Below are 24,398 nucleotides of genomic sequence, written 5' to 3'. Positions count from 1 at the left end.
GGCCACCTGCTACCCTCAAGAGTCTCTGAACACCAGCGTGTGACCCCCTCCGGCCTAGAGGAAGTAAATCAACAAGCTTTGCTGTCCACCCATCAAGTAAGGTTAGCGAGACAGTGGAACAGCTCCTTTCGCTCCAACAGGACACAGGCTGGAGCAATCTAGCCAGTTTGGGACCAAAAGAGCCAAGGGACCAACTAACAGAAATTGTGAGGTTGGCTCCCAGAGGCTGAAAATCCCACCATAAGCCCTCTCACTCTCCACCTGTATCTCTGAACAGCTCTCACCCAGATCAACCTCTCCCCAAATCTGGGGACATGCTATGTCAGCTGGAGATCAGTAACTGCCAAACCCTCTGTCCTGCGCAAGGCCTCGGGGCCGCTTGGCTGCTGGCACGGCCTTCTACCTTGTTGGTCCTGCTGCAGGCTCAGGGCAATGGCTAGCTCCACCATGGTCTCGTCATCGGCATCAGGCGGGATGTCCAGCATGGGGGGGAAGCCCTCTGCGCCTGCCAGCAGGGCCTCCAGGGGAGAGGGGTTGCCATTGTTGACACTTTCCGCAGTCTCCAGGACCATCGACTCAGACTGCAGAGAGAAAGCTCTGTCAGTGTCCCACAGGAAATGGCAGCTTTGGGAAGTCCACTGAGTAAGAGCCAGAGGAGCGGTCTGGAGCTCCTCCTCCCCTCTCCTGCTGCCAGACTCACCACCATCTCAAAATCGCCATGGTCCACCTCACTCTGTTCCTGGCTTTCCTGGCGGATGTGACCACCGTTCGGGATCCCTGATGACTGCATTTTCTCATCTGCATCATCATCGTCATCATCGTCCTTGTCTCCTGGGTCAAAGAAACCCCAGTCACCTAAAGGTGCTTGCTCTTTCCTCCCGTGGCATATGGGCTGGGAAGCCACATAGCAACAAAACCCAAGACAAAACACCAGCTAGGACTCTGTGCTTGAAAGCTCAAGCTGCTGTGCCAGGCCTACTCTCTTGTTTCCTGGATCTAGCAGAACCTGGGCAGATGCTTGCCCCACTTAGGAACAGCCTTTTTCAACTGATGAAGAAATACAGAGAGAGCCTTGGATTCCATAAAACAGAGAGGCCCAAACAAGTAGGCCCCACGAGCGCTACCAACTCTCAGGAGAACTTGGGCAAGACAGTGAAAATACTGCAGTCGAGAGAAAGTCTGCCAGCTGTCAGGACAACACAGAGAGACATTTCAACTGCTTTCCCCCCCAAACAACAGGATGAGTGAGATTTTCACACGAGAAGAGCCGGAACTGGAATACGAAACCACTGGCTGAAGCTGAGGACACCACTAGAGGTCCAGCCTTGGCCCACTTGTGTGTCAATGGGAGCAGGTCTTCTAATAAGAAATGGGACCAGGTGAGACTCTTAGTGGTCAGAAGAGGGTGGAAACCCAGCTTTCCACTCAATGGATTGTTGAAGCAGGTGAACATGCCCTGGACTGGCCACAGAAACTGGCTGCACTTGAGGTTCTCGCCAGAGAAGAGAACTACACACTGGTGCCAGGCTTGCCAACAGTTTACACAGAGTAAAGGCAAAGTTCAAGACAATGGCACACATCCCTCTAGACCTGTGCTGGCCCACACATGACATGGGGCTGCCGAGCATCTGCAACATGGCCAAATCCAAATTCAGATGAGCTGTCAGTGTAAGATAAGAGACTCAATTTCAAACACTTTGTATCAGGAAAAAGAAAAAAAGCTAAGCTGTTCCATCAATTATTTTTGATATTGTCTTCATGTTGAAACAATATTTTTATATATTAGACTAAAGTAAGTTTTTGGTAAATAATTTACTGGTTTCTTTCTTTCTTTTTTTTTCTTTTTCCACAATGTGGCTACCAGAAACGTTGAAGTTACATACTGTTAGACTACCTATGTGACACGCTGTTATTTCCATTGGGTAATAATGAAGATACAGTAGGTAGTAAAGGTCTTCAATACATTTGAAATTTACTTCTGATCAAACCAAGCAATCTGAGACTTACATAATCTCTTATAAGTAATTGCTACCAAACGTGCTGTAGGTAAGTCCTCTGAGAATAATAGTCTTAGTGAAAAGTTTTTGAGCCATGGAAAATTATATTTCCTTGAAAAAGAGCTTTTAAAGAAATGTCTATGGCTCTTTGGGAAGGAGCCCTGGTGCCACTGTGGGTTAGTTGGTTCAAGCCCGCCAGCCTCTCCGTGGGAGACAGTTGGTGTACGGTCCATAGGAAGCATTCAGCTAATTCTAAGGTCTGAATAAGCACACAGGGCATGGTGATGCCAATTTTCTGTGCTCTGACTTTACTGTTGGTTTTATTTCACTACACCTTGATTTTCCCCTGACCTGGGTTTTTAAGTCTCCTTATTATATACACTTTTATATGCCTCAAATTCCTGATGGGTCTCCAGGACTTTGGTCCATGTGACCAGCATATCCTACTACAATATTGCCCCTCCCGTCCCCTTCCCCAGCACACACAAACACAAGGCTAAACCCAGACCTCACATTACCCATTGGAGTGTTGCTTCGAGGGGAGGAGGGCAGTGTCACATGTCTCCGTTTGTTCCTGGGCCTTAGGACGCGAATTAGAGCTTGTTTACAAGAGAAGCTCACAGCAGGATCCTGAGGTTTAAAAGGAAGCTGTCACGCTTAGGTTTTATATTATGCATTAAACTCTCTAAAAGACATATGTTTTCCTTTCTTGGTCAATTATTCACATGCACGTGGAAGATCTATCTACTCTCAAGGGACCAAGGAAGCCACCTGATCAGGTTCATCAGTTAGTGCCCCGTTCCTGACTTGGTACAATAAGACCCATTCACTTCACTCTTTCCTCTCTGGTCCTGGTAACCACAACAACGGGAGAATTACTGGCTCCTGAAGTCACTTGGCTTTGGCTCATAGTCAGACCAGGTACCCCGTGCTCATCTTAGCTCCTCTAAGCTCTGTGCTAAACCCAGGACTGCTGAGACTGGAAAGAGAATTCTCAATGGACTACTTTCTCATTCATTTAAGTACTCATTGAATTCATCCTTACTCAGTGCTCACTCCATTGCAAGCACCATTTTATCCTCTGGGAATTCAGAATTGAATAAGAAAAGATAAAATATACCCCCTCTTCAAATCTTTTGTCTCCTGTGGAACGAATAAGACCGTAGCACTTTAATTGCTATTCGAAACTATTAATTCCCATCATCTTAAGTCTATTTATTGCATTAGCTTAAAAACCAGAAGTAACAGTTTTCCAGACACCCCACCCCCACCCCAGGACGACAGGTGGTATCTGGGCTTACAAAGACACGTACCGGGCAGAGTAGCATCTGCATGTAGATCTTGGACGCTGTGTTAATGCAATCCAGCTCACAAGTACAATATCCATGGATAATATCTACCAGAGCATTGACGGTGGCTTCAATATGAGTCAGGCCTGAGAGAGGAAAACGTAAGGAAACGTCTGGTGAGAACCTCTACCTACTTGAGAGTCTGAGATAGAAAGGCACGTTCTTAGTCCCACATACAGGTCAAGCTCACAATAACAAAAAAAGGACACGCATACATGGCAAAGCAAGGCGCACGCGCGCGCGCGCACACACACACACACATAGTCAGCAATTTTCAAAACAATCTCCCAAACTGGTATTTCAGAGATCCTGGGATTAAGTAGCTGTTCACTCTCCACAGAGACTAAAAAGCCAGGATGGGGAACTGAATAGGCTAGAAGGTTCTAAATGTCCCTCATTATCCCAAACCTTCAGTTAATCAAACTTGCCCTTTAGGTCCACTGCATCAGAAATCTGCAAACACAAAGAAGCATGGGGGGTGGGGGGGGTGTCTAGTCACTGATTTCGCTCCTCAGGCCCTTCCTCTCCACATTAACTTCTTAGGGCAGTGCAAGACATTACATGCCAGAGGTACTTGGAAAGCTAGTAGCTTTTTGTTTTGTTTTTTAAATCATCTTATTGGGGACTTGTACAACTCTTCTCACAATCCAAACATACATCCATTGTGTCAAGCACATTTGTCCATTTGTTGCCTTCATTCTCAAAACATTTGCTTTCTACTTAAGCCCTTGTTAACAGCTCCTGACCCCTTTCCTCATGAACCCTTGATAATTTATAAATTATTATTATTTTGTCATACCTTACACTGTCCGAGGTCCTCCTTCACCCACTTTTCTGTTGTCCATCCCCCAGTGAGGAAGTTATATGCAGATCCTTGTAATCAGTTCCCGCTTTCGACCCCACCTTCCCTCCACCCTCCTAGTATCGCCACTCTCACCACTGGCCTGAGGGGTTTATCTGTCCTGTATTCCCCCGTGTTTCCAGTTCCTATCTGTACCAGTGTACATCCTCTGGTCTAGCCAGATTTGTAAGGTAGAATTGGGATCATGATAGTGGGGAGGGGAACCATTTAAGAACTAGAGGAAAGTTATATATTTCATCGGTGCTACACTGCACCCTTAGTGGCTTGTCTCCTCCTCACAACCCTTCTGTAAGGGGATGTCCAGTTGCCTACAGATGGGCTTTGGGTCCCCAATCTGCACTCCCCTAATTCACAATGGTATAATTTTTTTGTTCTTTGATACCTGATCCCTTAGACATCTGGTGATCACACAGGCTCGTGTGCTTCTTCGATGTGGGCTTTGTTGCTTCTGAGCTAGATGGCCACTTGTTTACCTTCAAGCCTTTAAGACCCCAGACGCTCTATCTTTTGATAGCAAGGCACCATCAGGAAAGCTAACAGTTTAAGGCTGACGCTTTTCACTTTTTGGCTTTGAACAAGTTATCCAAGATTTTTTCAAGCAATCATACAATGCTACAAACACTACCAAGGATGGAGACAGACAAGACACACACACACACACACACACACACACAGAGTCTCTTATGTTAAATAGTCAACCTCACAAGAAGAGGAACGGTACAAGAAAATACTGCTTCTCTGCTAAACCCTGATGTCAGAACAATGCACTGCTCTCACAGACCTTGATTTGGTAACATTAGCTCTGGAAGGGGCTTGCTGAAGGCTATCAGTCACAGTTGAAAGACAAAATTTTCATCAGGTTTCGTTAAGTACCAAGAGGCAAGTACATTAAGTACCTGGCAGGCAAGCAGGTGCGAGGAAGGCATTCTTAGGTTTGGACGCATGGAGCTTCCAGAAGTGGTTAACCAGCTGCGTGATGAAACCACAGCAATCTCCTTCCGATGGCTTCTGAGCTTCTTTGCCCTCATCCACTCCTTCTGAGCAGGGAAAGAAAATTATTCATGATGGCAAATCTTGGAGGGGCTGTAATTTGTTTGAAGGTTAACTCAGGTCAAGGAAGCTTGCCTGGGGAGGGAGTTTCAAGTGGGGCCCCAATCAATATGCCAACTATCCCTAGACTCCAGCAGGCACATCTAGGAAAAAAACAGTCTGGGAAAGGAATATCACAGAAAACAGCTTACGTTAGAATGAAGTAGAAAAGGAGGGCTCAGGGTCTGTACAGCCGACTCAGAGATCTCAGTTGCAATTGTGTACTTTCTAAAAGCTAGGGGGAAATGTGAGATTTTTCTAGACTGATTCTTGGATTACAGTATTTAAAAAGGAGAAACCAGAGAATGATAGTTATATGGGCGCATGAAATATCAGAACTCTACACACATCAATAAACTGTACTTGATAATGGCACAGTAAGTCGGGTACCCCGGCAATGTGAGGAGAGACGAAAAGAATCACTAAGTGAGAAAGGCCACCGCACATATTAATCACATACATGGGCATGCAAGTAAAAGACATTAATTAAAGCACCCACACCCAGGCTTAGCTCTGCCCTAGACATCAGAAGAGGTGGTTGCATCAGAGACAAGAGTCCAAACTAAAGAACTTCTAAGATAAAGAAAAGTGCAAGTACCGAAGCAGGAATCTCTTGAATAGGATGCAATCCGAGTATCTAATGCCCTAATATTTAACACGGGGAATAAAAGACTGAGGAGTAAAAACCCCTGCGCCTCACAGTAAGACGTCCGTCAGTGGCCAGTGAGAACATGAGGACGAGAGGGCAAGTTAGATGTGGTAAGCAGATTTCAGGATCACAGCCACCTCAGCCAAGTTCACCTGTTTCCGTCTGGGGCAGCTTTGACTCCGTAAAGTGGACAAGGTTGTTAGGGCGCATGATGGCAATAGATCGAGCTGTGATCACCAGCCTCTGGAACACCTCAGGGTCCAAGTCTTTGCCTTCTTTGCTGCATGTGTTGAGACACTGCACGGCTTTGCTCAGCAAGGCCTGATCCTACAGAACAACAAGACCACAGAAGATCAAGCAAAGCTAGGCTAGGCACTATAGGGGACGCGGGGGGAGCTGGCTGGCCAGCAGGACTGTTCACTCCTCTCAAGAGTACAGGTTAACAAATAACATTAAGCACCAGCCACAATATACACTTCTTCATAAATACAATATGAAAGGCATTAAAAGCAGTTCTGATGACCCAGTGGGTTATGCATTGAGCTACTAGCCACAAGGTGAGCAGTTCGAACCCACCAGCCACTCAGAGAGAAAGATGGGCTGCCTGCTTCCGTAAAGATGTAGTCTCAGGAAACTCACAGGGGCAGTTCTCCTCTTGCCAGCAGGGTTACTGTGAGTCAAATTTGACTCAACAGCAGTAGGTTAAAAGCATTAAATATCAAGTTTAAAAATCAGTATGAAGTATGGTAAAAGCCCCGCACAAGTCTTCAAAATATCAACATTGCAGATTTCTTTCCCATAGTAGCAGAGTCATTTCTTTGCAAGTTCACATTCCCTCCTGGCTCTGAACAGACTTCTTCCCCATCAGCAGAAACTGGCCCGATGTGTCACTGGCCACCACTACTCACTTATTTTTGTAGCTGAGACTCTCCTCCCAGATTTCATCCTCAAAGGCTTGTTAACAACCATTCAAAACTTGCCACACCAACAAGGACGCCTCTAGGGTTGTACCAATACTGGCAAAGAACAGGACTAGCAGTCCTTTAGCTCTGGAGTGATTCCGCCCCCAACTCACTCTTTTCCCTAAGATGCCACCCCACTCAAATGTCCCTTCCTGTCTTTCTTACGTCCTGTGGAATGTTCTGCTGACCCTGTGAGAGTAAGGGAATAAATAAGTGCTAATCACAGCCACTAGTGAGCTGATCCTCAGGTCTGAGTGGTCTTCATTAACGCCTCGTGAGAAACTTGTTTATGTGGAGCCAACCTCAATGCTACCCTTTTTCTACCTTACTTTGCTCTAGCCACGGAAAGTCAACTTACTCGGTCCCCTGCCGGTACACCATGACTCTCATTTCCATGTCTAGAAAAGGTGCCCCTGAGAGGGAGCTGTTACCTTGTGGCTGTGATAGGCTGAGCGGCTGGTGTGCAAGCTAGCCAAGAGGCTCTTGGACTGCTGCTGGACACTGGCAGGGGCTGGCAGAGACAGCAGCAGCGTGGCCAGCTCCTGGGCTGCATTCTTGTTTCTCTCCTGATGCGGAAGACAACAGGGCTATCAGTGGCCGCGCCAAAGCCAGGCCAAACCAACTGTCATGTCGACGCATTGCCCTTCCTCACCCTCCCCTCTGCCCACCAGGACTAGGTTTTATGTCGCACAGGCAAAGAGCCCACAAAAAGGGCTTGAGAAATTCTGCTTGTGAATTCCCGATCCTGACGCCCAGAAGGTCTTCTTTCAGCAGCATTCATCCTGGTCTACGAGAGGCTCTCACCACAGCCCCCAAAAGTAGGACACAAGGCCTTCGGCCCAGGAGTTCTCGAGAACTCCTCTGCAATGAAGATGATACTCGAAATGTTCTTTAGCGGTGAGGCTGCAGGGCAGCTGCCAACTCCACTGACTTCCTGCCTCTTCAAAAAGCTCCCACGTGCTTTAAAAAAAGCCACTTGCCTTCTCGATGATGGGGCCAACAGCAAAGCAGCTTTCCAGGGCTTCTAAAGAACTCACAACCAGCCTAGGGAGACAGAAAAGCTGGCTTGAGTACAACACCCTCTCGCTGCCCGTGCTCTAGCCTATGCAAACTGCAGTGGTGAGTACCTTGGGGACAGCTACCGAATGCCAAATACAAAAACAAAGCATCGTAAGACCTGCCACAGGCACCATGCATATCGTTTCCTCGTGTTACAGGCCAGGAGAAACCTGGCTCCTACTCGGAGAGCAACCTGAGGCCATGTTCATAATCCACAAATCAAAGGCAGGGTGTTTCTTTCTCAAAGAGGATAAATGTGCTTTCTCGTGCTGCCTGGGGCAGGGATCACCCAGATTGGTTGAACAGTCTGGATGCAATGAGACCCGCAACTGAGGTGCCCATACATCAGTGTGCAAAGGGATACACAAAGGGAAAGGTTAAAGCCACTTTCCCAGCCTGGGAAGGTTATGGTTATATTTTACTTACATCTCCAGAGGCACTTCCTGGGAGTCCCTAAGTATGGGGGAGAGGACAAACTGTATTCTCAGGTATAAGTCACTGCCAGCATTCAAGGGCAAATACAAAGCATCCTTGCAAAACTGTGCGATCTCCCTGAGGGAGGGAGCAGCACACCCAACTACCATGAAGGATACACCAAAATAACATGCTCCCCAAGGCTTATGCCTATGAGCATACTTGGTTGGAAAAGACTAACCCCCTAACAGCTGAAGCACTAGACAGCGGGAAATATTGAGAAAGGAGCTGGAGAGAAAAGGGTCAAGGGCAGTGGAAGGTAATAAAGAAACTAGGGAAGAGGACACTAAGGCAGTGAAAACACTTGACTAGGATTACACATTGGGCTGCTAACCACAAGGTCTGCAGTTCGAAACCACCAGCCGCTCCATGGGAGAAAGACGAGGCTTTTGACCCCCATAAAGCATTACCATCTTGGAAACCCACAGGAGCAGTTTGCCCTGTCCTATAGGGTGGTTCTGAGTCAGAATGGATGCCATGGCTGTGAGCTTGGTTTGGGTTTTGACCCCACCTCTGCCCCCACCCGCCTCCACTGGAAAGAGAGCAGAGAGGAGTGGGGTAAGGCAGAGAGAGCCGGGCAAGCTAAGAGTGAGCGTCTGCAGCAGCCAACACTTTTAAGTGTGCACTTCCAGTCCTCTGCCGCCTGCATTTCCACACGCAAGCAGCTGGGTAGCCATGCAATGACCAGAACAGAGAGAGGCAGGGAGACTCTTCTACAGAAGCGGGAGCCGCGCAAAGCCACACCATTGATTACACTGCTCTCTGACACACAATCACTCGTGCAGAGAAAAGAAAGAGGGCATACTAACCAGTCCAGCTTGGTTAGGGACTCAGTTTCAGAACTTTTGGGAGAAGCAAAAAGAAAAAAAGAGGAAAAATGTAAAGCTCAGAGAAACCTAGAAACACATCCTACGCAAACCATATATGGATAGGGGAGGGCAAGAAAGAAAAACAGAAGGGAGAGAAAGAAAGAGAGAGAGAGAGGAGGCTACTGGGGGTTGGCAGTGATTCCAAGCAAGGCTACTCTGCTGACTTGCAATGTAAGAAACTCGCCATCTTACATCATGAATGACTTCCTCTACCATGGCATACCAGCAGCTACCTCGCAAAACGCAGCCAAGCACACTGCTAAGAAGGCCACTGCAGGAGGTGTGAGGAGACTTGGAACTCTGCCACAGGATGCAGCAGACAGCCTCTTGCTAGCAGTTATTACCGCCTACGTAGCTACTGCAGAGCAAGATGAGGCCCGCTGGAAGGGAGGTGTATCGCCCATAATCTCGGCAAGAACAGATCCTGATCTACAGAATTGGTTTAAGCATCTTCTAGTCTGCAGCCTCTGGTTCCTCCAAAGTCAGAGGTGATCCCAAAGGCCTAGGGTGAAGACTAGCACCGGAAGGCTCCAAGCCTGTTTCCCAGACGTGCCCAGCATGCTACGGAGATGCAGATGTGGGGAGCTGTGTGTACCCTAGAAGATCACAGACTTGGGACAGCTACTTCAGGGCAAACTCTCTCAAGCCAGCAGGTTCTACATGAGTGAGAACTGGGGAAAGGGAAGTCATCCTGCTTGTGCCGGTACCTCTCCAGGACAGTCCCACTGGTGGTAGTGGGGGCAGCTGAGTCGCTGTCTCCCGTGCCATTGCTCGGGTTCAGGTTTGAAGGGCAGATGTTGCTGACGGAGGCAGAAGGAAATTCTTCTGGGGGCTCGTCAGGCCAGCCAAACTGCTCCTTCGTCTTGCCATAAATCTTGACCGCGTCGATCATAGTGACACCAGCTGGGTCCACCGAGGCGCCAACTGCAATAAGCAAGAAAGCTTTTAGGAACCATATTCTCTGAAAGGCTATTGCCACCCCTTCCAAAACAAAACGCAGACCAGGCTGGGCAAAGCCACAAATCTTATCATTTACAGTTGTAGAAGAACGATCGCCTAAGGCTTCCCTTACTCACTTGTAGATGCTGCCAACATAATGAAACAGTTCCCTCCAGGACAGACACACCCCTCAGAACCAACGAGAGTAGCGACACCAGGAGGGGAAGGAAAAGGCAGGGGGAGAAAGGGGGAACCGATCACAAAGATCTACATATAGCCCCTCCCAGGGAGACGGACACCCAAAGAGTGGGTGAAGGGAGACATAGGTCAGTGTTAAGACATGACAAAATAATAATTTATAAATTATCAAGGATTCGTGAGGGAAGGAGGGTGGGGGAGGAGGGGGAAAATGAGGAGCTGATACCAAGGGCTCAAGTAGAAAGCAAATGTTTGAGAATGATGATGGCAACAAATGTACAAATGTTGCTTGACACAATGGATAGATGTATGGATTGTGATAAGAGTTGTACAAAACCCCCAATAAAAATATTTTTAAAAAAACAACAAAAAGAAACAGTTCCCTGCATCAAACCCGTTACACCTCTACTCAGAAGAGTCCTTCAAGATCGCTGCGGTGATCTCTCACGCTCAGGAAATTGTATCCCCTTAGCCCGAGGGAAGTCTAAACATGCTCTTATCTCCCTCCTGCATACTGAACTACTCCTAGGAGGAAGGAAATGCTGAAGAAAGATGCTCTGAGAGCTCCAAGTTTCCATAGCACAGCAGGACCAGCATTGCTCAACACCTGCCAGTGACATGTGACTTGAGGCTCTCATCTGTGCCGGGAGTTGGAAAATTAGAGCTGAAAGGATCTCTGTGATGGACACTATATAACTGTATGACAGCTATCAGAAGCAGTAGCATCTCTAATACAAATCTCTGTTGGTGGTGGTGGTGGTGGTGGTGGTGGTCAGGGGTCATCGAGTCAGTTTGGACCCACAGCGACCCTGCCCGGTCCTGCGCCCACCTCGGTCCAAATCTGTCGGTCCAAATCACTATTGGTGGGAAATATTACAGAGCAGAAAGAAAGCCTTACGATCCCGCACACCAGTCCTACTTCCTCTCTGCTAGCCCCCGGCCAGCCCCATCAGTGAGTTCTGGAAGTGTGCGGGAGAGCATACTGAAGCCGAGCTTCACCTTCTCTTGCCCCTTGCCTAGCTCAGTCTGTCCCTGTCCTCCTTTAGATGCCAAAGGAAGCTCAGAGTCTCCTGACGACAGAGGGCTCCCAGCACCCCGGTCACCATGAGCAGGATAGAGTCAGCCCCGGGGACTGAAGACTCACTGAAGAGGCTCAGTTTCTTGTCAGCTTGCAGGGCTTCCTCTCTGGTGAAGGGGAAGTCAAACCAGCGGGAGCGACTCAGGGTCAGCTGCATCGTCCGGCCAAATATCTCAACGTAGGACGGGGCCCGTTCAATTGCCTGGGTCCCGATCTGGATCCGCATGCCTGTCATCACCATTGTGCTGTTATTGTTGCTGATCTCAATCGTGAAGCCCCCAGGCTGCGGGGTAAGAGGGCACATAAGGAGTGTCTCAGTTCAAGGTTTTAGTCCCTCTGCTCACACGGTTTCGATATGTGATCACAAGTGAAGACCTTTTCCCTTTGAACTCCACAGGAAAGGCTCGCCTGCCTCCAAGGGTGGGTAAACAGAGGCAGGAGGCAGTCTCTTTCATCTCAGGCTCCCTCCCCCCAGTGCTAAGAGGCTTCCGTTGCCCTCTATACAATGGCCCAGCTAGTAACAGTGGGCAGCTCAGCGACGACATGGAAAACTCCTCTGCAGGTGAGAGAGCGAGCATTCATGTGTCCCCAGGTTAGTGACTGGGGTCCATAATTGCATTCTAAAGGAGGCTGATGCAGCACATGTTTTATGAGTCCTCCAACCCAGGGCCTGCACCCAGTCCAGTGCAGCGCTCACCTTGGTGTTGGCCACATACATGCCAGTGGAATTCAGCCGGTGCTTTATCTGCTGTGCATTGTAGACCTGTAGGAGGTCGTTGCCACCAAATTCCACGTCTGTCAGCTGCTGGTTGTGTTCAAAGAAGTCAATGGGGAAGGTCACCTGGCTGGACGTGCGGGTTGCTGTGGAGAACGGTACTGGATGGAGTGCCAGAGAGCCGTGGTAGGTGCCTGCTGCTGTCTCCGCGCCCACCCTCTAGCCCACATGGACACCCTAACCTCTTTAAGCAAACTGAACTCTGCAGGGGAACCTGTCAGAGCCGGAACTGGACGGGACTGCTTTGTGTTGGCGGGTCTCCCAAGTGCTCCACCTTACACAGGCCCTAGCTCCCACAGATTTATTGTTTCTGTCAGCACAATGCCCACATGTGGTTCGCTATTAAAAAGGTTTTATCCCTAACCACAACATTCCCTAAGCAAGGCAAAGAAATCTGGCTCTAGGTGGACAATTCATAACAATAGGATCTCTCACTGCTGGTATATTTCAAGTAAACAACAAATGCTTATTTCTTTTCAGGAGGAGGAGCTATAATCAGTATCTCGAATATAGGATTTAAACAAAATTGGGTAATGTGACAATCCTTACAATGGTCTCTGCTTAGCCAGATTGAAGAGTTTCTCTCTTGCTCTGTCTCAGACCTGGGATGGGCCCTTCACTACTCAGTGGAAATTAACCAGCTAATGAAATGGGCTCAGTCAGCTCCAGCCTGCACCGCACATTAGGCAAGTCATTTTCTCTAAACCCAAAGAAAAGACCCTCTAACCAACACTTTACTGGGCACCTAAGAGGGACTGCTGGCTGATGATGAATGCCGGCTGTTTGTACAATGTCTCTGTACTAGCTGCACGTAACACTGGGGCCTGGGGAAACTTGCATTGGCTTTTGAGAGATCAAGTAGCACATAAATCTAGTTATTTACAACAGCCTCTCTTTAGTCGCCTAGAAGGCTCCCCCTCCCACCAGGCATCTTGCGAGAAGGGGTCTTACTGATGGTGGCCGTTTTCCGCTTGCGAACAGGCTTCATTATGCTGATGACGCTGCTAGGCTGCAGGGAAGGCTGCAGCCAGTAAGAGGTGTTCTCCACATTGGCCATGTAAATGCGCAGGCTGCCATCTTCACACAGCAAGATCATCGTCGTCCGCTGCTGCTCATTGCAGGCCGTGTGCCTAATGGCAACCATGTCCTGGATCTGGGAGGAAGAGGAGGTAGATGAGGGACTAGTTCTCATTTGTACCGTCAGAACCCACAGAGAAAAACAGGGGCAGAAGCACATGGTTTCAGGTTCACTTGGCGGGTGAGAAGGATGGCAAAGAAAAGGTGTCTCAAAGCAAATGGGTCAGAATTCCTTGAGATGGGGAAGTAACACAAATATAAAGCAGCGCAGGTTCCCAGCAGAGTGATGGCAGACTTTGGTACTGACCTTGGCTTTAGCAGGCAGAGTCTTAATCTCCTGGATGAGAAAGGTGTCTGGTTTCACCATCACTACAAGCGGCACACCTGTCGTTTGCTGGACACAACACACCAGGCCAGGATGGTTCATCACCTCAGACCATTGGCAAAGAGCAGGGGATGTTTTACTGCCACCATTGGAACTGCAGACAACAAAGCTGGCCACAGTTAGACTACCAACCACCATCCAGTTCTGGTTCTTTTCTGACTACACACTTGGCTTCTGCAGTAATACACTTTCCCAAGGACTCAGATTATTCACAGGCCTGTTTGATTTGAGCCAAGGACACCCTCACATAAGCCCCAAAATTCACTCCCAGTGAAAGCCTGGCTGGAAAGCCCCGCTGTTACATTCCTGTCTGAAGCCCAGTGGGCTTACAGATGGTCAAACTGCTTAAGGGCACAGATTGTTTAAAGCAGTGGTTCTCAACCTTCCTAATGCCACGAACCTTTCATACAGTTCTTCATGTTGTGGTGACCACCCCCACCCCTACCCCCCACCCACACCAACCACAACATTATTTTCTTTGCTACTTCATAACTGTAATTTTGCTATTGTTATGAATCGGGTGACCCCTGTGATAGGGTCGTTTGACCCCCAAAGGGGTCTCGACCCACAGGTTGAGAACTGCGGGTCTAAAGCCAATGCCTTGTTGTCCTATATGGACCTCCAAGCACCTTGGGTTATATGTGAATTGATAGTCACCTTATTTCATCTCAAGCCAGGCAATTCACAAACAGTGGTTAGGGAGAATGTGCTGTAATGATTCTTTAGGGGAGAGAAAATCAGAAAAGACCCTACAACTTTTCCTTCCTCACTGTGGGTAAAATTCTCAGTGTCTCACACACTCCTATTATCCGGAAGCTTGATAAAAAGGTTATACACCTACCTTCCTAACTTCTGCCATGGTGCCCGTAACTAGTACTGTTCTATTTATTGCCAATCTTCACCAAGAAGGGAAACTGAAAGGGCATTATTGTAGGATAAGAGCTACCCAGAAACCTATCTTCTCTTCTCAGAATTTGGTCATTATATGAGCATCTCGCTTGTTTTTTCCTTCTCCATGGCTCCCCAAACCACAGAGACAGGCCAACCTGCACACGCTTTTCCTCTAAAGATACTTAGCAGGCAAGGACGAGGATGGCTGAAAAAACTTTCACTTCTCCAGACACCTAACAGATGCCAACACCTGGGCAGGGAATGGAGATCTCCTGTAGGCTACGGGGGTTGCAGAAGGCGGTCGTCAAATTGCTTGCTCGGTCCCACCTTTTGATGTTGATGGGGAAGAGCTGCAACACCTCCAGAGTGGTCCGGCTGATGGTGGCCGCAAATGATTTGCCTTGACAGTAGCTGAAGAACAACATCTGCAGCACGTGGGAGTAGTACACCGACACACCACCACCTGCCACCTGGCTATTACTGTCCTGTCAAGTCAAAGACACATCACTGGCATGAGCTGCATGAACTTCTTAGGGGATAGCTTTCAGTGGATGCTGGTTATCAGTTTTAAACCACAGTGACAGCTCCCAGCCTGTAAGTATGAGATCCTTGCAAGCAAGCCTTACATCATGAGACTAAAGGAACTTCAAGGTGAATTAAGTTTTGTCCTCAAAGACAAGATCTCCACCACCACCACCCCACCCACCCTGAATTTTACTACTAGGCAAAAAGAAGCACTCCTCCTCAACCCCACCCTCTGAGAGAGAGAGAGAGAGAGAGAGAGAGAGAGAGAGAGAACACAACAAAAGAAAAAGAGATGAGCTGCTAAACTGAAGAGAGAGGATGGCAATATTGCTCTAACCTTCAGGTCCTCATGGTTGATTTCCAGGACATTAGTGACATAGAAGGGCCCCTGCTGGGCACTGCTGGCATCTTCCATGAGCTGAGTATAGATATACCCAGCAGAAGACATGATAACAATAATGTTCTTTCCCTCCTCATTGAAAAGGAAGGTAACATCTCTTATCTTTGAGCTTGGCAGGAGAAAGTAGAACGTTGGGCTCAGGGCATCAATAGACAGGTCATAAATCTGTAGGATGGAAACAGAAAGAACAAATAAAGGAGATTTAGCTCACCCAGTAGCAAAATATCCGGGAGAATCCAAATGCTCCCAATTGCGGAGTAATGGACACTCATTTTTCCATTCAATGAGAACCTACTGAGTGTTAGACACTGGGTATAGGAAGATGGACTTAATCACCTTTCACTGTCCCTCAGAAACCACTAGGAGAGACATACACATAAACAAAGTTCTTCCTTGGCAACACAATAGAAGACAATAAAATGCCAGAGTGCTCCCCTTTCTGAGAGAGGAAAGCCTATCAAAGACCCCAGACCTTCTGGGCCCATTAAACGCAACACATTATAAGCGGTATTATCAAAAATCTGTTGTACCTTGACAAAGTCAGCCGTGACAATCGCTAACTCGGTCTGTGAGCCAGGCAACCACACAGCTTTGATGATGAAGTTCCCTGTTGCCAACTGGGGGTGCAGCACCAAGTGATCCGAAACAGAGCCTGAGCTGCTGAAGGTCAGCACGTGGCAGTCCTGCACACAGGTTAAGGAACAAGGAGAGAAGGTGATTTGCATGGCCAGTGTCTCTTTTCCTGTCCTAATACCTCCTGCTTTCAGACAGGGTTCCGACTGTCTGATTAGTAACAGGCCCGAGTTTCAAAAACACTGAACTCTAGAACAAATTCAATCTAGAGGAAGGCTTCTTTTGTAGGTCAATGGACCATTCAATGACTCTTCAGTTTTAATCTCGACAGGGGAGAAGAAAAGGTGAAGCTGAGAACAGTGGGGAGAAGGTGAGTATGGGCCTTATGTAGTGCAAGGTACTCACACCTGGCTCAGGATTTTTACCTTCAGCCCACAAACCGCAAGGTAGTCCTCTTTGCAGGGATTTCCAGTGAGGCTGAGCACAGTAAAGGGAACTGGGGCAGATGCCAGGCGGGTCAAGGTTAGCTTCCTTTTGCTGGAATCGGCTTGCTTCAGGAGTGCAGAGAGTTGCAGAACCGTGATCTGTAGGGGGCAATATTTACTCTTAATCCCAGTCCTCTCAGTGGAAACAAGCAAGACACAAGAGCCCCCTCAGCATTGGTATGAACTTGCAAGCTTTCTTATGGATGTGCCCTAGACCACTGTTAGCCTCTATTGCACCTGGCTAAATGGCACGGGCTGCTCCTCTTTCCAACGAGGGTAAAATAGATGCAACATAAATCCAACTTCTCTTTTTACAATCAGTTCATAAACTAGTTAATCACCGTGGTACAAGGCTATTCCTTTTCCATTTTATCCGCAATTGTTCCTGAGAGCCTTTTAGAACAGTCTTAAGGGCTGCTCTTATCTCTAGTTGGGTTTCTACTTAAGAGAAGGTCCAAACAACTTGGTTGGTGATGAAGGGGCCAGGGTACAGCAAAGCTTCAGTGAAGACACTCAGCACTCTTCTAGCCTCTAATTCTATATAACAGCATACTCACTCTTCCTGTGTCCTCAGAGGAGTGGGCGGCCAAGAAATGACGGAAGGGGCACTGTTTTGTTTTTTTGTCTCTTGGCTTGTGCCCTATCAGGATGAACACACTGCACAAGACTGGGAGCCAAACTGCCCTAGCTAACTGCTAGTCGTTACCTTTGCCTAGGAGCTTAAAGGTTATCTTCTGAGTGGGAATTGCTAATTTGAAAGAGTCTTTGTCCTAATCCTACTGGCTCTAGGTCAAATTTAATAATCCAAAGTTTAAATAGCAGAGTTCATTGTGATCAGTCCCTCAGGTATGCTTGGAACCCCGTGGACTTCCCTACATAGTCAATCTGGAGGGTGGGGCCAGCTATCTGTTTAGCTTAGTCCTGTGACAGACATGACCTAAGATGAGTGAGTGGGAAGAAAGGCAGAACCCACCTTGCCTTTCTCATGGCTGACAGCCAGGTGTTGGCGGCGCCCATGGGGGGAGGAGAGCACACACATAGCCACCCGCCTGAGCACATGAGCGCTGATAAGCTGTCGAATGGTCTGGCCCTGGTCTCCGCTGTAATTCATCCGAACGTTCTCAAAGGCACCTTCCTGGGAACCTAGGGTGGGAACCTGACAAAGAGAGAAATGGAGAGAGCAGGAGGTTGTAAGGCAAGTACAATCTACGTCCCAGGGGGATAGTAGCTGCATTGAAAAATAGGGGATTCATACTCAGTTCACATGACTGAGACATTACACAATGTCTCATTTAAAGCAAAGGATTCCAACTTTGACAGAAGTAGTAAATTTTCCATAAAGCTCATTTATTTTTAACTTGTTGCTGTAATTTAAGCAGAGGATTATAGGCCTCAGTTTTCTATCTAACAATTCATAGAACATTTTGTTTCATCTCATCCCCTAGTGCACCCTCTTCACTGTTCCCACTGCCTCCTTTGTTTCCTGTTTCCCTGCTTCCTGCTGTCCTAACTTCCTATACACTGTCCTTAGGTAAACACTGCCTTTCTGACCTCGAAGAGCTGATTAATCTAACATGGGGGTGAGTTCTGTTCCAGACCCGAAGAGTGACTAAGGGCCATAGTCTCCGGGATCCCACCAGTCTCTATGTAACGGGGAAGCCTGGTCTCCTACGATTGAGGGTTTTGTTCCACATTTATCTCCCATTCTATCCAAGATGTACTAAGACGATTGCTTTCAGATTGGCCAGAGAGGCCAATCTTATCATAGCAGAAGCATTACAATCAGTTCTGAGCAGCAGGTTTTAAAATGGACAGCAACTTTTAACTTGTAACCCACGTAATATGAAGAACTAGAGCAGTGGTTCTAAACCTTCCTACTGCCACGACCCTTTAATACAGTTCCTCATGTTGTGGTGAACCCCTAAGCATAAAATTATTTTCATTGCTACTTTATCACTGTAATTTTGCTACTGCTATGAATTGGGCGACCCCTGTGAAATGGTCGTTCAACCCCCAGGTCGCGACCCACAGGTTGAGAACTGCTGAACTAGAGGAAAGGATAAAAAAGCAAAAAAGATGAGCATTATTTTACAAGCCAGACTAGCCTTCTAGAAGACAGTGAGGAAGTTTTCTTTTCACACACAAGTAAGTTCTACTATAATTGCCTCCAAATGGAGTTTTGCCACATTCTGGAGTTCACATATTTTCAAAGGGGATTTACTCTCTGAGTTGGACAAATGACTTGCTGGTCTCCCTCCTTCTTAAGACGCAGTTCAACTTCATCTGCTGATTTTCCACACTGCTCATATGATCTGGAGATGTCATTGGATTCTAAGTTCTAAATGGCCAGGGACTGGTTGTTCTAAGTATATTCCTTAGTATATCTGGTGTTGTTGTTGTTGCTGCTTAATCTAGTGTATTTCGGCATTTCAATAAATGTATCGGTCCGGACAACACCAAACATCATGACCCTGAGAAAACTCACCATCAGTTGGTCTGTCATCTCAACCACCTTGTCCACCGTGTGTAGCTCACTCAGAGCATGCTGAGCCCGGCTGCTGCTCCCCACAGCAGAAGCCTGCTGAAAGTTCGTCTGAATGGCATCCATGAGGAAATTGAGCATGTCTAACACAAGAGGAGCGAAGGAGAAATTGGCCTGAGAAAAATCCAAATGCATAAGTGGGGGGAGAGAGAGGGGGGTCGGGGGGAAGAGAGAGAGAGAGAGAGAGAGAGAGATAATAAGTCATACTTACAATGGCATCATAATATCAGTGACTACCTCCAGAATCCAGTTTCCTGGCTTCCAGGTTTATATCCTAGCCAGCACCTCATTCTCTCTAAAACAGCTCATTTGATTCTCCCTATAAATAAAAACCTTCCAACCCTCCCTGACAAACAGCCAGTACACTATTGTGCTACTGATTCTAGGGCAACCTTTGCAGACAAAGGGTCCTGAATAGCACACATAATTAACTCACCTATGCTGCTAGAATGGTTCTAGTTAGTACTATCCTAGGAGAATTGACAACAGTCACTCAATACACTGCGCTTCAGCTACAGAATCCTAGCCAAGAAAGACAGCTTTCCAGTAACAAACAGCTAATTTCACATCCCCCCCACAAAACAAATCCCCCACAATACTCAGTCAGAAAGCCTTCCCTAGGAGGTGGAGACTGAAAACACACAGTGAAAATAGGTAAATTTAAAGAAGAAAAACAATTCCGGGTCCCACCACTATGGCCTTACAAGAAGACCTCTGTGCAGAATTTACTCTTCAACAACATTGCCAAGCTCTAACTCGTCTACTGTAGACAGGCCACCAGGAAGCCCCACCTGGTTCTGTAGCTCCTCCCGGCAGCCGTCTACTGTGCGGCACAGGCTGCTCTTCTTGGGCTTCTCTTCGTCAGCAGTCTTTCCATCACTGATGGTGACCTTGGCCTTGTCGGCTGGAGAGGTGCTGGCGTGGCGCAGCAGGCTCTCTGAAACCCTAGGTTCACTCTGAAATGCCGACTCCTTCATGGTGGAGCTTATGCCACTGCTAGGAGTTCGCTTCACCAGTGCCTGGGGACAGCAAACAAACCACAGGCCCTAGACTCTTGCCACAAAGTAAGATGACACAAGGGATCCCTTTTGCACAAGAATCCCCGGGCCTAGTGAGAGACATTCTGAAGAGTATTTGGGGATTGATCAATTTGGTGGCACCTGACAGTAATATTAAGACCTTCTCTTAAAAAGGGAGAGCCAATCACAATGATCGAAATATAACACCCCCCCCCCCACCACCACCACCAGGAGGATGGACAACAGAAAAGTGGGTGAAGGGAGACGGTGGTTGGTGTAAGATATGAAAAAAAAAAAAATGATTTATAAATTATCATGGGATCATGAAGGAGGGGTGGGGAATGAGCTGATACCAAGCGCTCAAATAGAAGGAAATGTTTTGAAAATGATGACAACATATGTACAAATATGCTTGATAAAATGGATGTATGTATGGATTGTGATAAGATCTGTAAAAGCCCTCAATAAAATGATTAAAAAAGAAAAAAAAAGTAAGATGAAATAAGGATGTTAGAGGGATATCTGATCCAAGAAGTAATCAACTAGGCATTTAAATGATACCCCCAAAACTTGTATTTGCCTCATTAACATTCACCTAATAACTAGGGTTTGGCACTACACTCACTCCTCACTCACAGAATCAGGTCTTGGTGGTTCTAATGTTTCACAGGAAGTGAAAAGGCCACGACTGTACAGCTACCACAGACAGATCTGGAACTGATTTCTAGATCCAGGCCACCCACCATAAGGTAATCCAGGGGTTTTCCAGTTTGACTTAAGTATTCTATCATCACTAATGAATCACCCTCGATAACCGAAGGATTATTGCAAGTCTCTCACCAAACAGCTGCCATCTTCCTTGGCGCCACAGTCGCAGAAGAATGAGCCATACTTGGCATAGGAAATCTCGTGATCTTTGTGGCACACCTTCGCACACACTGTGCACACACCCACCCCATCAACCATCTTGCAGGTGTGACAGTGGTACCTACAAAGAACAAGAACCAGCAAATGAGCCCCAGTCTCAACCACCAATGCTTGGCAACCGCTCATCCACTAAGAATGGCTCTTACCAATGCTGATTCATGAATTCTTTCTGTGTGATGGTGAAAGTGCAGAGTTTATTGCACAGAGAATCTTCATCCTTCAAAGATAATGAGTCCTTTCCATCAGAAATGCATCCACAGATCCCACAAGCACACCTCTACTTCCATACCCTATGGAGACTGTCTATTGGGCTCATACATGGCAAACAGAAATGGACCCCATCTGCAAATAGCCATCAGGCTGAAAATCTGCTGTAATTCAGGCAAAACACCTCAATGGCTTTATAGTTAAGAAGGAAAATAAGTCTCATGCTTTCTCATCAAAGGCACTCACACTATCCCTATGAAGAACTCCTCCCTGACATTCCACTTTGGATGCCATCACTGCGCACATGCCGGACCAGGGACTCTGGACAGATAAAAGGCGTATGGTCCTTTACCCTAGAGACCCCTGTGGCACGCTCTGAGAGCCCACGTCTGGGAGACAGCAACATGGACTGGGATGAGGTTTTAAGTTCAGAGGGACTGGAAATGAAAGTCCAAGAATTTACATTCTGGACATTCGTTTTTAAAAATCCAAAGGTTCTGCAAGGGCCTGTCAATCATTACCTTGAGATGGCTCAGTACTTACTGAATCCTCAGCCTGAGAGTCTTCCTCTTCCACTGCTAATTCTTCCACCCAATCCGAGTCCACCTCAATGACCCGCTCCTCCCCATCCACTGAGAGGTGACTTAGGCCTTGACCATTACTCTGGCTCAGGGCATTCGTGACATCAGCTAAGTATGACATAATATGGCAGGTGCACTCCAAGACTATCACGTGCTGTAAGAGAAGACCATGGCATTGCAGAAGTCTCAATTCTCCAAATTCTGCTATGCAAACCTGGAAGTCATGTTTCCTCAAGCACTTAAAATATATTTCCAGACCAGAAGAATGATAGAAGAGCATTGTTATCTAATTCTCTATTTCTCTAAGTACTTTTTTTTGGTTCGACTATATTCGATGTATTCATCAGTTGTTCTGACATATACAATTCAGTGGTTTAAATATATTGAAGAGAGTTGTGCAATCATCACCATTTCAGAACATTTTCTAAATTCTAAATATACTATCATTAGCTCCCCACTGCCTCCCAACCTCCCCTGCCATAACCCTAAAGAACTATTAATCTTGTTACTGTCTCTACAGATTTGCCTATATTTCCCCAACTTTTAACACTGTGTCCTCATGTATCTGGATAATACACTGTACTGTTAGTGCATATTCATTCATTCCTAAGTACAAATATAATTCTTTTAAAATCATGTACGAGAGAAAAAAAAATTTAATTTGAAGAATCAAGTGAAAACCCCAAAATAATTCAAGTACAGACCAGATTCACAGTATAGAACTCCCCTGCCCCAAAGCTAGCATTTAAAAATACCCTGCTGAATAACCTTCTAAGTTGTTAGACTGTTAACTAATGCAATAGGGAAGGAAGAACTTCAGGACCCAGTCAACATTCTCTAGCACCCATTGCAGGCAGGTGGTTCGCGCTAGCCTAATGAAAACCAGCAACCTGACATCAAAGCCTTCTATCTGTGCATTCCGTCACTCTGAAGGTTGGCACTTTGGTGCTGAAAGGATAAAGATTATCTAAAAAGGAGGCAGTATCACGGAGGACTCAAAGGCCAGCTGCCTGCTCTTAGAGACCTATGCCAGGTTCTTGAATTAGATGGGAACGCTGGGGGAGGGGGCCTTAATGCAGGTTTTCCATCAGCTTCAAATCACTTTTCTCAGCAGTGATCTAAGCCCTCAGGCAAAATAAATTATCCCAGCACCTGGACTGGATCTGAGGAGGTAGTTGTAATTCCACATTAACATTACTTCAGAATGAGCAATTCCAAGAGAAGACCAGAGGGGTGGTGTCCCATAGTATAGCAATATCTGGGGGGAGCCAGGAACCCCCTATGTTCTTAGAACGATTTTCTTGGATGTTTGTTCACTGTAGCATTTTCATCCCTATCAAATCTTGCCAACTGGAAGCGGTCTGAGAGCGTGCAATTCGCAATCCCATACATCCCGGTCTTTCAGATTGCAGGCCTTACAGTTAACTCTGTGAGATGGTCAGACAGAAGCCAGTAAGGAGAGACTTCCACCACACCACACAAATAAGTCACCTTGTCCCTGCTTCCTAGCTCTGCAGCCACCTCTCACTTTACTTACCTTTCCATGCATTACATTGGCATTCAGTTTTTCAACCACGTTCTTCTGCGACAGGTACTTCTTGCTGTACCAGAGGAGAAAGGGGGGAGAGGAGGACCCAAAATCAAGTAGGGAACCAAAGGAAGAAAGCATTTCCATGAGCCCTGAATCAATGTGTGTACCGTGAAACCAGGGTATTCTGTGATAATTATGCAGTGAACAGAGCCCTTGGGCACTCTGGCCTTAGAGCCATTACTATCAATTGCTACCCCTCTCCCAAGATCCTCTCAGGGATGATGGACAGCAGGGACCTCCAGTGAAAAACGAATGAAGATTGACTGTGTCTGAAGTCAACAGCTGTTGTGTTGGCCACTCCTTCAGCCCCAAGACAAGGTAATCATACACGTTTCTTTTATACTCATTCTGAAGGACAAAGGCAGTAAGGTACAACTGTTACCCTCTTCTCCAAGAGCAATATTGTAACCTATAGATGGACCGCTCCCATCGCATCCTCTTACCATCTACTCAGCCAGTCCACGGCAGCATTATGAAGCTGAAGATGGCCAGCACCTTGACCTGCACTGGCCAGGGTAGCCATCACAACCATGAGTTCAGGGAAGCCAGTCCCATCACCATTGGCCAGCATCTCTGTTGCCATGGGGATCAGGGTACCCAGAAGCACAGCGCACACACCTTCTCCAACTTGGCTGTCAGAAAACAAAGAGAAAATCAGTCAGTAAGCAGCAGAAATCAGACTCTGTGTACTTCTAAAGATGGATGTCAGAAGTTTTAAGCCGAACATTACATTTCTGAATACACACACACGAATCTCAGATTTGGATTTGGGCTATGAGAGCACAAAACATTCACTCGTGGATGCCTGCCCCTCCCCTGAAAAGAATGTATCTCAAAGGATGGCACGGAATCTGCAGCTTCGGGAGAAGGATATATCTGACCAGAGCACACAGGA

General features: G+C 47.0%; 1 protein-coding gene across 1 annotated transcript in view; it reads right to left on the bottom strand.

The window, feature by feature from the left end:
* Window positions 1-24,398, bottom strand: part of UBR4 (ubiquitin protein ligase E3 component n-recognin 4) — a 130,221-nt gene that overhangs the window by 58,404 nt on the left and 47,419 nt on the right. Inside the window, exons 33-57 of the mRNA XM_004705144.2 lie at window positions 23,947-24,135; window positions 23,450-23,513; window positions 21,875-22,066; window positions 21,271-21,341; window positions 21,038-21,185; window positions 19,970-20,197; window positions 19,122-19,292; window positions 17,610-17,792; window positions 16,577-16,735; window positions 16,109-16,261; window positions 15,516-15,743; window positions 14,981-15,138; window positions 13,685-13,856; window positions 13,252-13,453; window positions 12,223-12,386; window positions 11,592-11,808; window positions 10,018-10,234; window positions 7,889-7,952; window positions 7,340-7,474; window positions 6,099-6,273; window positions 5,105-5,245; window positions 3,311-3,432; window positions 2,516-2,627; window positions 701-831; window positions 404-581 (exon numbers count right to left, since the gene is read on the bottom strand). Coding sequence (XP_004705201.1) covers window positions 404-581; window positions 701-831; window positions 2,516-2,627; window positions 3,311-3,432; window positions 5,105-5,245; window positions 6,099-6,273; window positions 7,340-7,474; window positions 7,889-7,952; window positions 10,018-10,234; window positions 11,592-11,808; window positions 12,223-12,386; window positions 13,252-13,453; window positions 13,685-13,856; window positions 14,981-15,138; window positions 15,516-15,743; window positions 16,109-16,261; window positions 16,577-16,735; window positions 17,610-17,792; window positions 19,122-19,292; window positions 19,970-20,197; window positions 21,038-21,185; window positions 21,271-21,341; window positions 21,875-22,066; window positions 23,450-23,513; window positions 23,947-24,135 — 3,974 coding nt within the window. The remainder of the gene's footprint in view (window positions 1-403; window positions 582-700; window positions 832-2,515; window positions 2,628-3,310; window positions 3,433-5,104; window positions 5,246-6,098; window positions 6,274-7,339; window positions 7,475-7,888; window positions 7,953-10,017; window positions 10,235-11,591; window positions 11,809-12,222; window positions 12,387-13,251; window positions 13,454-13,684; window positions 13,857-14,980; window positions 15,139-15,515; window positions 15,744-16,108; window positions 16,262-16,576; window positions 16,736-17,609; window positions 17,793-19,121; window positions 19,293-19,969; window positions 20,198-21,037; window positions 21,186-21,270; window positions 21,342-21,874; window positions 22,067-23,449; window positions 23,514-23,946; window positions 24,136-24,398) is intronic.

Source organism: Echinops telfairi, unplaced genomic scaffold, assembly GCF_000313985.2.
Source record: "Echinops telfairi isolate 266 unplaced genomic scaffold, ASM31398v2 ScPeMD7_7457;HRSCAF=8495, whole genome shotgun sequence".
Taxonomy (NCBI): domain Eukaryota; kingdom Metazoa; phylum Chordata; class Mammalia; order Afrosoricida; family Tenrecidae; genus Echinops; species Echinops telfairi.
The sequence above is the reverse complement of the archived record's forward strand: the minus strand, read 5'-3'. Positions and strand labels throughout refer to the sequence as shown.